The sequence below is a fragment of the Arvicanthis niloticus genome, chromosome 16 (genome assembly GCF_011762505.2).
Source record: "Arvicanthis niloticus isolate mArvNil1 chromosome 16, mArvNil1.pat.X, whole genome shotgun sequence".
Classification (NCBI taxonomy): domain Eukaryota; kingdom Metazoa; phylum Chordata; class Mammalia; order Rodentia; family Muridae; genus Arvicanthis; species Arvicanthis niloticus.
This window is the reverse complement of record NC_047673.1, coordinates 45,945,765-45,961,415: the sequence shown is the minus strand read 5'-3', so window position 1 is coordinate 45,961,415 and position 15,651 is coordinate 45,945,765. Positions and strand designations below refer to the sequence as shown.

The window sequence follows — 15,651 nt, the reverse complement described above, 5'->3', positions numbered from 1 at the left end:
GGTTGGTTGCCCTCATGGGGCCGCAAACCCTTTCAGCTCCTTCAGTCTTCTCTCTAACTCTTCCATTGGGAACCCATTGATCATTTCAATGGTTAGATGTGAGCATCCACCTCTGAATATGTCAGACTCTGGCACACCTCTAAGAACAAAGCTATATCAGGCTCCTGTCAGCATGTATTTCCTGACATCCACATTAGCATCTACCTTTGGTGACTTCACATGGGATGGATACCCAGGTAAAATGGTCTTCAGATAGCCCCTCCTTCAGGTTCTGTCCCACATTTTGTCTCCATATTTTCTCCCTTGAGTATTTTGTTACTCCTAAGAAGGACGAAGCACCTGCACTTGTTCTTCTTTCTTCATGAGCTTCATGTGTGTGAGTTGAATCTTGGGTATTTCAAGCTTCTGGGCTAATATCCAATAATCAGTGAATGGATATCATGTGTGTTCTTTTGTACCCTTACTCAGCAGGGAAATGCAGATCAAAACAACCCTGAGATTCCACATCACACCAGTCAGAATGAGTAAGATAAAAAAACTCAGGTGATAGCACATGCTGGCGAGGATGTGGAATACTCCTCCATTGTTGGTGGGATTGCAAGCTGGTGCAACCACTTTGGAAATCAGTCTGGTAGTTCCTCAGAAAATTAGACATAGCATGACCAGGAAACCCAGCTATACCACTCCTGGGCATATACCCAGAATATGCTCTAACATATAACAAGGACATATGTTCCAGTATGTTCATAGCAGCATTATTTATAATAGCCAGAAGATGGAAAGAACCCAGATGTCCTTAAACAAAGGAATGGATAAAAAAAAATGTGGTACATTTACACAATGGTGTATTGCTCAGCTTTTAAAAACAATGATTTTGAGAAATTCTTAGGTAAATGGATGGAACTAGAAAATATCATCCTGAATGAGGTAACCCAATCACAAAAGAACACACATGGTATTCACTCACTGCCCGAGCATTTCTTAAACCACAAAACTAAGGCTTCACCCTTGGTCTTACACATACTGCTTGCTTTGAGACATCTTGTACTCCTAGCAGCTGTTGATTCTGCTTTGCTAAACTATTCAGTCAATTGTGAGACAAAGCAAATAAATTGAACAAATCATTACGGTTTTCCCAAAGCATCTTCATCTGGATCATAACTTATACATGTGGAAATTGTGACTCAGAGATAACATGATAGTGTGGTATTTTTTAAAATACTACAAAATTTCTTTCAATTGATTCTTATTAACAAGGGATGCATTAGGAATATGAAATCTGGTTCTGTTTATATGAATGTACAGTGTAGAACAAAGATGATTTCTTGAATTCTCAAAATATAGTACACATTGAGTTGCACTTAATAATCTTTTTCTACTTCAATATAATAAAATTTTAAAAGTAAAACAAAATGTAAGAATATATTTGTAGATTATTGTTAAAGTTATGTTTCTCTGTCAATATTCTTTGCTTATTCTAGTTTTTCCCTTCATGATATAAGAAAATTTAATATGGATCCTGGGGGTAGTCTAATCATTTGTTATGAAGGTATTTTATAAATATGCATGATTTCCACCTACATGCAATTCTCATTTCTGTTTACTGAACTTAAGAATTATATAGCTATCACCTTCATTTTCCAGTTACAAAAGGAATTCCAAATAACTTTAAAAAGGATTGCCACTGAACTTTTCTTAAAATACAGGTACCATTCCATTGCCTACAATGATAATACTCATTAATATTAATAATAATAATTGTTGTCATATTTTTGAAACAAGGGTAATAAATAATACTTTGAAATCATTATAAATAATAATGATTTCTGTTTTTAACACAGAACCTTCCAAGTATCATTTTTAAGTGATCATGCGAGTATGAAAATGTTACCATAAAATTTTATATTTTGTCAAGTCAACACTTTAAAGAAGAAAAAAGGAAAGCAGGAGAAAAAGAGGGAGAGAGGACAGGTAGGAAGGGGTAGGAAAGGAAGGCCTTAGGGAAAAATGAATGAAGATGGAAGGAGATAGGGGAGAAAGGAAAAGAGGAATGGAAGAAGGCAGCCAGGCAGTCCTGACAATATTCAGTAGAGTGTGCAGAATCATTGGTATCTGCTATCAGCAAGTCTACAGATAACTAATTAGAGCATCTAACATTAATTCCCATTAATCAGGAGTATGTAAGCTTCTCCCGTGAAGGCAAATATATTCTAGTGTAATACTAGATAATTTGACTATCTGTGATGTTTATAATATTTTTAACTAACCAAAATGCCCCAAGAGATCAGGTTCAAAGCATGTAGCATAAAAACTCCATGATCTTTGATAAATAAATGAAAACAATGGTCCTATTTTGAACATGGATGGAAAGAGAGAATTTCACAATTCTCTATGTTGTTCCATATGTGAAGTCACTGTGACTTGGCAAATAAAGAGGCAGGTTTTTGCAATTGGTATGTTCTAAAGAAAAAAAGAAGTAGAACCAAAAAAATAGCATGAACAAACTCCTGTGATCTGCTTCCTTTAACGGCCAGAAAGATCCTCCATAAGTTCGTCCAACTTATAGTTGTAATCATGCCATATGTTTAGCCATGATTTAAGAATACTGCAACAATAATCAAATCTAAAATTCCAACAAAAGAATAGTAGCTACCATAAACTACTCAAAGAATTTTAAATGCAAAAGGAAATACCTCACAGGATTAATTTTCTCCAGAGACACTTTGCTTCTTGAAATAGAAAAATCAGTATTTTTCACAACACAGCTGTTTTCTTTGTCTCATAAAATTGTTGGTTCTCTTTCATATTATTAGACTTCCATTTGTATATATTCCCTTACAGAGTTAATATATAGTGTTCATAATCATAACATAATATAAAATTTCTAATCAGGACAAACAGACTAAAAGTTTACATGCAAGAGAATGCAATTACATTCAAGAGAATGTAATCAGTTTAAGATAACAAATACCCTAGCACACATAAAGTGTCATATCATTAGAAACTTTTATAATTTATGTTTATTTGTGTGTTGTCCAGAATTTCAGAAAATATTTTGTATAACGTATTAGCATGAGCTTCATTTTTGACTTGTTTTATTGAATCATCTCTTTAGAATTTTAAATAATAATGTATTTAAGAGACAGGTAAAGATTCTTGTTATATATCAAACAGTTCAATAGACAAAAATCCCTATGCAAAGAAATAGAAAATAATAAGAAAATATCCCTTTGTTATAAGTGAAATATTATTCACTAGGAAAATAACAGGTCACCAAGAATAGCAGTAATTTCCAGGGAAAAAACATTCAATTTTAAATATACCAAAAAGAAAGGCATGATTAGAAAGCTATCATTAAAGGAAAGATTTAAAGGAAGGAAAAGTATCCACTAAAACATATTCCCCTAAAGAAATAAAGTCCAGAACTGAGGCTCAAGGTTTGTGGGAAGAGAAGAGGAATGAATCCTGTGTCTTGAGATGTAATCTCTCCTACTCAAAATGAGGAGCCTATGTGCTCCCTTGATATGATATGTTTCTAGCTTCTCTGAATCAGGCTTTTGCTTGATGTACTCTAGTGAGATTGTTCTGGCAAAGATAATTCTTTTTGATTTGTGAGTCTGACATCAAAGATTACAGACACATATTACTTCTAACTTAATAGCTTGAGGGTTGAGAGGAAATTTACAGTATGTGAACCTGCTTAATGGGAAAGCCCAAGACAGCTTACTTCACTCTTGGACTTAAAAGAAACTTGTTGGCTCTGACACTAAGTAATGAAAGATGCCCAAGAGGGGGGACCCTTACTCAAGTCTCGGATGCCATGGCCAACCAATAACTCACAAGATACCTATCTAGATGCAAACAGCAAGAGGCTTTATTTTGGGAATCAGCTAGCTGAGGTCGAGGCTCAAGTTAAGGAGAGTCGACCCAGAAGCCAGGGGGTGTAGGGTATTTAAAGGAAAAAAACACAAACCAGGGTGGAAGGGGGTAACAAAGGGAACATATCATAAAAATAGTAGAAAGTCCCAGCCCATAATTCAGTCAGTCATGTGGGAAACATCCTGTACACACATTTTTCTGTAATCTTGCACAACCATTCATCATGTGGTCAGCTAGATCCTGGAACCACACAGATGACTTCTATACCGTTTAAGGAATTTTCTATACTTTTCAGTAACACATGGAGCATGATCACCTAATTTCTTGAGACTCATCACATTACTCTAAACATTCAAGACACATTCACCATTTATAGAAGAAACTGATATATGCTAAGACCCTAGGGAGCTACTCTTATATGCAGAACATGTATGTCTATTATAAAATACAAATTCCTTGAGCTAACATGGATGGTTGCAACTTTCAAGTATGAATGCACTAAAATGGGAAAGAAAAACCCAGGAGGGGAATTTTTTTTTTGTTTGTGAAAACTTTCATTTGGCACTCTAGCTGGTTTTATGTCTGAAAGTCAGAGCAATTCAGCATGGAGGTTCTAAGGAACTTGAGAACATTCGATGTTCTCAAATTTTTTTCTGTATTATTTTCATAATGTAATCTAAAAGTGGTAAATTAAAATTAGCAGCATTACAATAAGTTGAGGTATCACACAGAAAAACACTCAGGATGCTATATTAGAGAAATGAAAAAATATTGAGATGCTACCAAATATGCTGAAAATAAATGATCTTCCAAATTGGTCTGAGACAAATAAAGGTCACCTCAAAATTTAACTGAGAATAAACCAACTTTCAATAGGCAAAAGAAAGGGAGAATGAAAGAGAGAGAGAGAGAGAGAGAGAGAGAGAGAGAGAGAGAGAGAGAGAGAGAGAGAGAGAGAGAGAAAAATACAGGTCTCCCAAGATACCACACAGACTATCGGACACAACCTGTCTATGTTAGTTCCCATCTAGAGACTCCCAGTAGTGATTTTCGATCAATCCTGAGGCCCCATGTTTAGGAATCGAACCTGTAGATGCTATGAACTTAGTTGAGCAAGTGTCTTTGTGGTAGAACAGTGTATTTGTGGTATATGTCTAGGAATTGTATAGATGGATCTTGAGGTAGGTCTATGAGTCTTCCTCATAGTTTGTATCCCTGCAGAAAACATCATGACTAAGAAGCAAATTGGGGAGGAAAGCATTTATTCAGCTTAAACTTCCACATTGCTGTTTATCACCTAAGGAAGTCAGGATAAGAAACCATATAGGGCAAGAACTTGGAGGCAGAGTCAGATGCAGAGGCCATGGAGGGATGCTGCTTACTGGCTTGCTTCCACTGGCTTGCTCAGCTTAATTTCTTATAGAACCCAGGACTACCAGCTGTGAGATGGCACCACCCACAACAGTCTGAGCACTCCTCCATTGATCACTAAATGGGAAATTGATTTGTAGCTGGATCTCATGGAGATTTTTCCTCAAGGGAAGCTTCTTTCTCTGTGATAACTCCTGCTAGTATCAAGTTGACACACAAAGCCAGCCAGTACACTATGGAACTAGAAAATATATTCTGAGTGAGGTAAATCAAACTCAAAAGGACAAACATGATAAGTCATTAACCCAACTGCCATCAGCAAGGCTTCATTCAGCAACAAATAGAATCAGATACAGAGACCAAATATTAGACAGAACTGAGGGAATCCTGTAGAAGAGGGGCATGAATAATTGTAGGAATCCAAGAGGTGAAGGACCCTAGAAGAAAATCTGTAAAATCAACAAACCTGAACTCACAGGGACTAAGTAAGTCTGAACCAACAATCACAGAGCCTGCATGTGTCTAAACTAGGCCCTCTTCATATATGTTATATTTATAGCTTGGTGTATTATGGGATTCCAAACAGGGAAAACTGGGCTATTTTTGAAGCTTTTGCCTGCTTTTTGGACCCTTATGTTCCTAATTGGTTGCTCTATCCAGCATTAACATGAGGGGAAGTATATAATCTTGATGAAACTTGATATGCCATGTTTAATTCTTGTCCCTGGGAGGACTGTGAGGTGTCTTTGGGAAGGAGGGGAAACTGTTAGGAATGTAATAATGAGAGAATAAAAAAATTCTGACTTTGAGTTTTGCACAAATGTTTCAGTCTTCTGCAAGCATGGGAACATAGAATACCTAAGATGAAAAAGAAAGTCAGAGATGAGGTGGATCAGATTTAAAGCAGCTCTCTGCACTTCTCCTTCAGGAACTTTCTACAGATACTGAAGCCTGTCTTAAATTTTACCAAGCCATCTTCTAACCTTCCTTCACTGCTTTTGTAGGGGCTCTTCATTATAATGAGAGCTAGAGTATATCTTTATTCTTTCCTTTTTTCCACTTTTCTGAATTTCTAAGAACTCATTCTTGACACAACTCAAAGTAGCCACACTATTACTACTTTGCAATTCTCTTGCCACAGAAGTCTTCTTTGAGCAGTGTCCTATAAAAATTAATGTAAATAGGAAGAGATGAGGGTTGGCCAGTGGCCTATGGCTTAGAGACCAGGCAAGGGGATCATGCCCATTGCAATTATAAATAAAGGGATGACACAAGAGTTCAAAGAATTATAATGTGGAAATGAAAGTAGGTGTTCTCTGCTCAGGTGAGCAAAAAATGTTAGAGGTGGAAACAGGAGCTGAGTGGAGAAATGAATTGAACAAGAGTCTCCCAAGTGCCTCGTGAGGGGACAGAGTCAAGCAAAAAGAAAGCTGTCCTGCAGAGGAAGTTCGATGAATTAAGAGAGACAAGACCAAGAACATCTACCAAACGCTGATGGAACTGTCTACTTGTCCTGGCACTGTGGGACTACAGGGCAGAGCTTCCCTCAGAGAGACCATAAAGCAGCTGAGAAACAGCAGCTTCTATTCCATTTGTAAAGGACTTAGTAGCCAAGTGGTCCCATCTGGGCTCCAGAGGGCACCGGGACCTTGGCTTGGAGATGAGCCTCACAAGGGAGTACCATGAATCAACTCTCCAGAAAGAGAAGCCCTGTAAACAGCATCCCCTGAAGGCCAAGGAGCTGGGAGAGAAGTCTTTCTAGCTCAGCCAATGTGAGCCAGGCAAGATCTCTAGAAAGAAGCCAGCCAAACATCAAACACATAAGGGCCGATCCTTGGGAACCTAGCAGTCAGAAATAGGATCCAAGAGAAAGCCTGAGCTCTGAGGAAACCTAGAAAAGCCAGAACCAGGTGCAGGAAAGACCAACAGGGCAAGCCTGGAGAAGAAATGGCAGCATGAAGGAGCCGAGCCCCTCCTGTCCAGAAAGCAAGTTATGAGACAGGCAAACCCAAGTGGATTTATTGTGTGGGGGCACAGGAAGAGCCAGCCACCAGACCACTGGAAGCAGGAGGAAGCCCCTGGGGATGGTTCATTGTGAGTTGCCTCCAATGCTGAATACTGCTCTTCTTCTTCTTCTAGATCTTATTCTTCTTTTGGCCCAGGATGTGGGGAAGAGGAACAGGGAATCCCCAACTGTCAGCTTTGTGGGTGCAGGGGACAGATCAGACCTTGCCAACTTGTCCTTATCGAGTTGGACTATCCACCAAGCTACCCAGGAGCCAAGACCCATGACTGACTTGTTCCATTCCTGGATTTCCACCCTGACTGTTCCAATATCTTATGCTTCTATTTCAGTGTTGTCCCAGGATCCCTCTTGAGTTAGCATCTGACAGGATCAAGACTGTATAAGCCAGGCTGGTGGGCACTGGGCAATGAAGCACAAGACCCAAGTCTATGGAGGGATTGCATTGTTGGTGACCGTATTCTCCAGCAGGGGTCCACCCACCCCAGGCTGGTCTCATCCATGGGAGGGCCTTAGCATCAGGATTGCTGAGGAGCCAGGCTCCCAAGGATGAAGTCTGAGCCAGATCAAGTCTCTGTTTATGATAAACTCCTTATTATAAATAAGTCCTCACTTTCAAGCATGGGTATTTATACCCTTTGCCAGCCCTGTAGGCTGCCACATGCACCTACAGCTTCAGGCACCCAAGAGAGAGACTGAAAAAACAAATGATCAGAGCCCAAATGTTGTAGGCTGTTGAAAACAAGAGGTATATGTTCCAAGCCAGCAAAGATAAAGCTGCTTTCTTCTACAGTTCAGCCCAAGGGTCCATGACCAACAAAGGACTAAGCCTGCCCCACAGAGGGGCTGCTTGCTCCACATTTACAGAGTTACTGAGGCTTCTGCCCATCCCAGTGCCTCCAGAAGGCTCCCATTCTCTCTGTAGCAATTTACTGCAAGAATTTTATTTTATGCTAAGAGACCCGCCCCTCTCATGGCAAAGCACTGAAGGACTACAGCAATCAGGTTCTCTAGAAGGTGAACCCCAATATTCTCCACAATCAGAGGCCTGTATTTCCAATATGGACATGGATGGATTGGACATACCCACTCACCCCCAGCAAGTACTGTTCTCAAGCTGTTCAGGCTGTGCTTCTCACTTCTAGGAAAGGTGACTCTTCTTTTGCAAATCTAAATTCAGCTAGACAATCTAAGAGGGAATAAACATGGATACAAATAAGTAATAAATTGATACTTAAAATCAACTGCGTGTTTGTCTCTGCTGGTTGTGTGAGTGTGCTTATGTGTGTGTATTCGTGTGTTGTGTTGTGTGGTACAGCTATGTGTATGTGTGTTTTGAATGAATAGGAGACAATTGTTCATTAAAACACACACACACAATTCACACCTTTAAACACACACACACTACAATTTACACATATTTGTGGACAGAGATTTATCACAAACAGAAATTATGCTCAAGTGAGAAATTTTGAGAAAAATAATTGGGCCAAAATATTATCTCTCCTTAGGTTTAAATATTGTAGCATAAGACATATTGGAAATGAATAAACTAAGACCATCACTTTGCAATTCCTTGGGAACCAAACTCAAATGACCAGATCAGCAAAAGTCACAATTGAAAAAACCTACAGCATATCTGTCTCTAATTTATAAAGTAAGCACTGAGACAGGCTTTCTAATTTGTAGCCCTGGCTGTCCTGGAAAACCGGAAAATTCTAAAAACAGTGCCTTTAACTCAGCAAAACAGTGCCTCCCAAGACATTGATGTCAGTGTGCCAGGCTGTTTCAAAGGAAATTATTCTCTGTACATTTAGCTGTCTTCAAACACCTAGAAGTGGACAGAGAAGCCCAATACCAGATGGAATCACAAAGGTGTGGCTGGGAATTGTAGTTCTGTAACACCTGTGAGTGACAGCCATGGGCAAAGAGCTCTCTTAGCAAACAATTAGGAATTCAAAGCTAAGAGAGGCTTGCAGCAAGTTACTGTTTCCAACAATTTGGCCTTCACAGGAAAATTTCTTGTCTCTAGGTCACATGGCTGTTTTTGCCATTCTTTTACACTCTGGAAAAAAGGCTGACATGAGAAGACTCCATCCTGGTTTCTGTTTTTACTCCTGTCCTTCATTCAATCTTTATTTGCCTAAAAAGAACAAGGTACCTAAGAATCCTTCCTTCCTTCCTTCCTTCCTTGCCTTCCTCCTTTCTCTTTCTTTCTTTCTTTCTTTCTTTCTTTCTTTCTTTCTTCTTTCTTTCCTTCTTTCTCAGGTTAGGGATTGGAGGTAGATAGGAAGAGATGAGGGTTGGCCAGTGGGCGTGGCTTAGAGACCAGGCATGGGGATCCCGCCCCCATTGCAAGTATAAAAGAGGGATGCCAGCAGAGGCAAAGACCATTAGCCTGTGTGCCACTGTCTGTAGGTGTTCTCTGCTCAGGTGAGCACACACCTGCTTAGAGGTGGACACAGGAGCTGAGTCGAGCGTGGCACATTGATCCCAGAGTCTCCATCCTGCCCTCGTGAGGGGACATGGAGTCAGGCTCTCAGACAGCTGTCCCTGCAGAAGCTGTTCGATGACCTTTGTAGAGAGACCAACCAAAGAAAGATCTACCAAACGCTGATGGAACTGTCTACAGTGCCGAGCCTGTGTGACTACCTGGCAGAGATTGGCTTCAGAGAGACCATCAAGCAGCTGAAGAAACAGCAGCTTCTAGTCCAATTTGTAAAGGACTTAGTAGCCAAGTGGTCCCCTGGGCTCCCGCAGGGCCCGCAGGACCTTGGCTTGGAGATGAGCCTCACAAGGGAGCACCAGAGCAACTCTCCAGAAGAGAAGCCCCTGGAAACAGCATCCCCGGAAGGCCGAGGAGCTGGGAGAGAGGTCTTTCTTCAGCTCAGCCACTGTGAGCCAGGCAAGATCTCTCGCCTGAAGCCGAGCCAAACATCACACATAAGGGCCGATCCTTGGGCACCTAGCAGTCAGAACCTGGATCCAAGAGAAAGCCTGAGCTCTGAGCGGCACCTAGGTAGCCAGAACCAGGTGCAGGAAAGACCGCCCAGGGCAAGCCTGGAGAAGACTTGGCAGCATGAAGGAGCCGAGCCCCTCCTCTCCAGAAAGCCAGGTTCTGAGACAGGCAATCCCAAGTGGCTTTTGTGTGGGGGGCACAGGAAGAGCCAGCCACCAGACCACTGGAAGCAGGAGGAAGCCCCTGGGGATGGTTCATTGTGGAGTTGCCTCCAAGCTGAATACTGCTCTTCTTCTTCTTCTTCATCTTCTTCTTCTTTGGCCCTGCCTCCCCGCAAGAGGAAGAGGGAATCCCCCTGTCTGGCTGGGGTGCAGAGGCCAGCTGCCAAGGTGCCTCGAGGTGAGTCTAGAAGCTCCCAGGAGCCAAGTCCCATCACTGACTGTGCCATTCCGGAGTCCCCCTCGACTGGCCAAGCCTGCTTCCCACCGGATGTTGTCCTGGATCCCTCTTCCTCTCAGCAGGATCAAGACTCCTCAACTTGCTGGTGGGCACTGAGGAAGAAGCACAAGACCCAAGTCTATTCGGGTTGCAGGCCCGCACCCCATCTCCAGCAGAAATCCCACCAAAGGCTCCATTCAGAGGAGGGCCTTGGCATCAGGATTGCTGCTCACGGCCAGGCTCCCAAGGATGAAGCTGAGCCAGAGCAACTGGATGAAAACTCCCAGCCTGAGACCCAGACTTGCAAGCCAACCCATAGCAGCCCTGAGTCTGCCACACACCTACAGCTTCAGGAATCCCAAGAGGAGAGACTGCAAAGACTCAGAGCCCGCATCCAAATCACATTGGACAAGAGGCTGCAAGCCAGACAGACAAAGATGGTCTTCCACACCCAGCACAAGGGTCCTGACCAACAAGGACAGCCTGGACCCAGAGGGGCTGCCTTTGCTCCACATTCACACAGCCTTCCTAAGGCTTCTGCCCATCCCAGAACCCAGAAGGCTCCCCAGATGCCCTCTGTAGCAAGAGACTGCAAGAAGGCCCCTGCTAAGAGACCCGCCCCTCTCATGGCCAAAGCACTGAAGGACTACAGCAATCGCTTCTCTAGAAGGTGAACCCCAAATGTTCTCCACAATCAGAGGCCTGCAACCCCTGGACATGGATGGATTGGACATACCCACTCACCCCCAGCAAAGTACTGGCACAAGCTGTCAGGCTCTGCACACACTTCTATCAAGACTCTTCAGGCAAATGCTAACAATTAAGCTAGTGAATCTAAGAGGGAATAAACATGGATACAAATAAGTCAATAAATTAATACCAAAATCAACTGCGTGTTTGTCTGTGTGGTTGTGTGAGTGTGCTTATGTGTGTGTGTGTGTGTGTGCGTGTGTTGTGTTGTGTGGTACAGCTATGTGTATGTGTGTGGTGAAGAATAGGAGACAAACACACACACACACACACACACACACACATACACACACACACAGGTGGACAGAGAGAGCACAAACAGAAATTTGCTCATAGAAATGAGAAAAATAACTGGGCCAAAGATATTATCTCTCCTTAGGGTGAGAGCACAGACATATTGGCACCCACCCTAAGACCATCACTTTGAGAGTCCTTGGGAACCAAGGTCACATGACCAGATCAGCAAAAGGCATTGAGGAAACCTACAGCATATCCACTAATTTATAAAGTAAGCACTGAGTAATCACTTCTAATTTGTAATGGAGAGATGGAAACCGGAAAAGGAGAAAAACAGTGATGATAATGAGCAAAACAGTGAAAGACAATGATGCAGTGTGGCAGGCAGATTCAAAGGAAATGAACTCTGATTTCCAGATAACCCTGGAAGTGGAGACAGAGAAGCCCAATACCAGCCTGGAATCACAAAGGTGTGGCTGGGCTGTAGTTATGTGCACCTGTGAGGACAGCCATGGGCAAAGAGCTGGTTGGAAGAAGGAAGGAATTCAAAGCCAAGAGAGGCTTGCAGCAAGTTGGTGTTTCCAACAATTTGGCCTTCACAGGAAAATTTCTTGTCTCTAGGTCACATGGCTGTGTTGCCATTTTACACTCTGGAAAAAAGGCTGACATGAGCAGACTCCATCCTGGTTTCTGTTTTTCTTCCTTCCTTCCTTCCTTCCTTCCTTCCTTCCTTCCTTCCTTCCTTCCTTCCTTCCTTCCTTCCTTTCTCTTTCTTTCTTCTTTCTTTCTTTCTTTCTTTCTTCTTTCTTTCCTTCTTTCTCAGGTTAGGGATTGGAGGTAGATAGGAAGAGATGAGGGTTGGCCAGTGGGCGTGGCTTAGAGACCAGGCATGGGGATCCCGCCCCATTGCAAGTATAAAAGAGGGATGCCAGCAGAGGCAAAGACCATTAGCCTGTGTGCCACTGTCTGTAGGTGTTCTCTGCTCAGGTGAGCACACACCTGCTTAGAGGTGGACACAGGAGCTGAGTCGAGCGTGCACATTGATCCCAGAGTCTCCCATCCTGCCCTCGTGAGGGGACATGGAGTCAGGCTCTCAGACAGCTGTCCTGCAGAAGCTGTTCGATGACCTTTGTAGAGAGACGGACCAAAGAAAGATCTACCAAACGCTGATGGAACTGTCTACTGTGCCGAGCCTGTGTGACTACCTGGCAGAGATTGGCTTCAGAGAGACCATCAAGCAGCTGAAGAAACAGCAGCTTCTAGTCCAATTTGTAAAGGACTTAGTAGCCAAGTGGTCCCCTGGGCTCCCGCAGGGCCCGCAGGACCTTGGCTTGGAGATGAGCCTCACAAGGGAGCACCAGAGCAACTCTCCAGAAGAGAAGCCCCTGGAAACAGCATCCCCGGAAGGCCGAGGAGCTGGGAGAGAGGTCTTTCTTCAGCTCAGCCACTGTGAGCCAGGCAAGATCTCTCGCCTGAAGCCGAGCCAAACATCACACATAAGGGCCGATCCTTGGGCACCTAGCAGTCAGAACCTGGATCCAAGAGAAAGCCTGAGCTCTGAGCGGCACCTAGGTAGCCAGAACCAGGTGCAGGAAAGACCGCCCAGGGCAAGCCTGGAGAAGACTTGGCAGCATGAAGGAGCCGAGCCCCTCCTCTCCAGAAAGCCAGGTTCTGAGACAGGCAATCCCAAGTGGCTTTTGTGTGGGGGGCACAGGAAGAGCCAGCCACCAGACCACTGGAAGCAGGAGGAAGCCCCTGGGGATGGTTCATTGTGGAGTTGCCTCCAAGCTGAATACTGCTCTTCTTCTTCTTCTTCATCTTCTTCTTCTTTGGCCCTGCCTCCCCGCAAGAGGAAGAGGGAATCCCCCTGTCTGGCTGGGGTGCAGAGGCCAGCTGCCAAGGTGCCTCGAGGTGAGTCTAGAAGCTCCCAGGAGCCAAGTCCCATCACTGACTGTGCCATTCCGGAGTCCCCCTCGACTGGCCAAGCCTGCTTCCCACCGGATGTTGTCCTGGATCCCTCTTCCTCTCAGCAGGATCAAGACTCCTCAACTTGCTGGTGGGCACTGAGGAAGAAGCACAAGACCCAAGTCTATTCGGGTTGCAGGCCCGCACCCCATCTCCAGCAGAAATCCCACCAAAGGCTCCATTCAGAGGAGGGCCTTGGCATCAGGATTGCTGCTCACGGCCAGGCTCCCAAGGATGAAGCTGAGCCAGAGCAACTGGATGAAAACTCCCAGCCTGAGACCCAGACTTGCAAGCCAACCCATAGCAGCCCTGAGTCTGCCACACACCTACAGCTTCAGGAATCCCAAGAGGAGAGACTGCAAAGACTCAGAGCCCGCATCCAAATCACATTGGACAAGAGGCTGCAAGCCAGACAGACAAAGATGGTCTTCCACACCCAGCACAAGGGTCCTGACCAACAAGGACAGCCTGGACCCAGAGGGGCTGCCTTTGCTCCACATTCACACAGCCTTCCTAAGGCTTCTGCCCATCCCAGAACCCAGAAGGCTCCCCAGATGCCCTCTGTAGCAAGAGACTGCAAGAAGGCCCCTGCTAAGAGACCCGCCCCTCTCATGGCCAAAGCACTGAAGGACTACAGCAATCGCTTCTCTAGAAGGTGAACCCCAAATGTTCTCCACAATCAGAGGCCTGCAACCCCTGGACATGGATGGATTGGACATACCCACTCACCCCCAGCAAAGTACTGGCACAAGCTGTCAGGCTCTGCACACACTTCTATCAAGACTCTTCAGGCAAATGCTAACAATTAAGCTAGTGAATCTAAGAGGGAATAAACATGGATACAAATAAGTCAATAAATTAATACCAAAATCAACTGCGTGTTTGTCTGTGTGGTTGTGTGAGTGTGCTTATGTGTGTGTATGCGTGTGTTGTGTTGTGTGGTACAGCTATGTGTATGTGTGTGGTGAAGAATAGGAGACAAACACACACACACACACACACACACACACACACACACACACATACACACACACACAGGTGGACAGAGAGAGCACAAACAGAAATTTGCTCATAGAAATGAGAAAAATAACTGGGCCAAAGATATTATCTCTCCTTAGGGTGAGAGCACAGACATATTGGCACCCACCCTAAGACCATCACTTTGAGAGTCCTTGGGAACCAAGGTCACATGACCAGATCAGCAAAAGGCATTGAGGAAACCTACAGCATATCCACTAATTTATAAAGTAAGCACTGAGTAATCACTTCTAATTTGTAATGGAGAGATGGAAACCGGAAAAGGAGAAAAACAGTGATGATAATGAGCAAAACAGTGAAAGACAATGATGCAGTGTGGCAGGCAGATTCAAAGGAAATGAACTCTGATTTCCAGATAACCCTGGAAGTGGAGACAGAGAAGCCCAATACCAGCCTGGAATCACAAAGGTGTGGCTGGGCTGTAGTTATGTGCACCTGTGAGGACAGCCATGGGCAAAGAGCTGGTTGGAAGAAGGAAGGAATTCAAAGCCAAGAGAGGCTTGCAGCAAGTTGGTGTTTCCAACAATTTGGCCTTCACAGGAAAATTTCTTGTCTCTAGGTCACATGGCTGTGTTGCCATTTTACACTCTGGAAAAAAGGCTGACATGAGCAGACTCCATCCTGGTTTCTGTTTTTCTTCCTTCCTTCCTTCCTTCCTTCCTTCCTTCCTTCCTTCCTTCCTTCCTTCCTTCCTTCCTTCCTTTCTCTTTCTTTCTTTCTTTCTTTCTTTCTTTCTTTCTTTCTTTCTTTCTTTCCTTCTTTCTCAGGTTAGGGATTGGAGGTAGATAGGAAGAGATGAGGGTTGGCCAGTGGGCGTGGCTTAGAGACCAGGCATGGGGATCCCGCCCCATTGCAAGTATAAAAGAGGGATGCCAGCAGAGGCAAAGACCATTAGCCTGTGTGCCACTGTCTGTAGGTGTTCTCTGCTCAGGTGAGCACACACCTGCTTAGAGGTGGACACAGGAGCTGAGTCGAGCGTGCACATTGATCC

The 15,651-nt window shown here is 43.9% G+C and overlaps 2 protein-coding genes and 1 pseudogene across 2 annotated transcripts; all 3 read left to right on the top strand.

Annotated features, from left to right (window-relative positions):
* Window positions 1-15,651, top strand: part of LOC143434578 (uncharacterized) — a 365,164-nt pseudogene that overhangs the window by 105,554 nt on the left and 243,959 nt on the right.
* On the top strand, window positions 9,890-11,344 carry LOC117721332 (uncharacterized). The gene has a single exon (XM_034519922.1). The coding sequence runs from the start codon at window positions 9,890-9,892 to the stop codon at window positions 11,342-11,344; it is 1,455 nt and encodes a 484-aa protein (XP_034375813.1).
* On the top strand, window positions 12,737-14,281 carry LOC117721331 (uncharacterized). Its single transcript, XM_034519921.1, has one exon. The coding sequence runs from the start codon at window positions 12,737-12,739 to the stop codon at window positions 14,279-14,281; it is 1,545 nt and encodes a 514-aa protein (XP_034375812.1).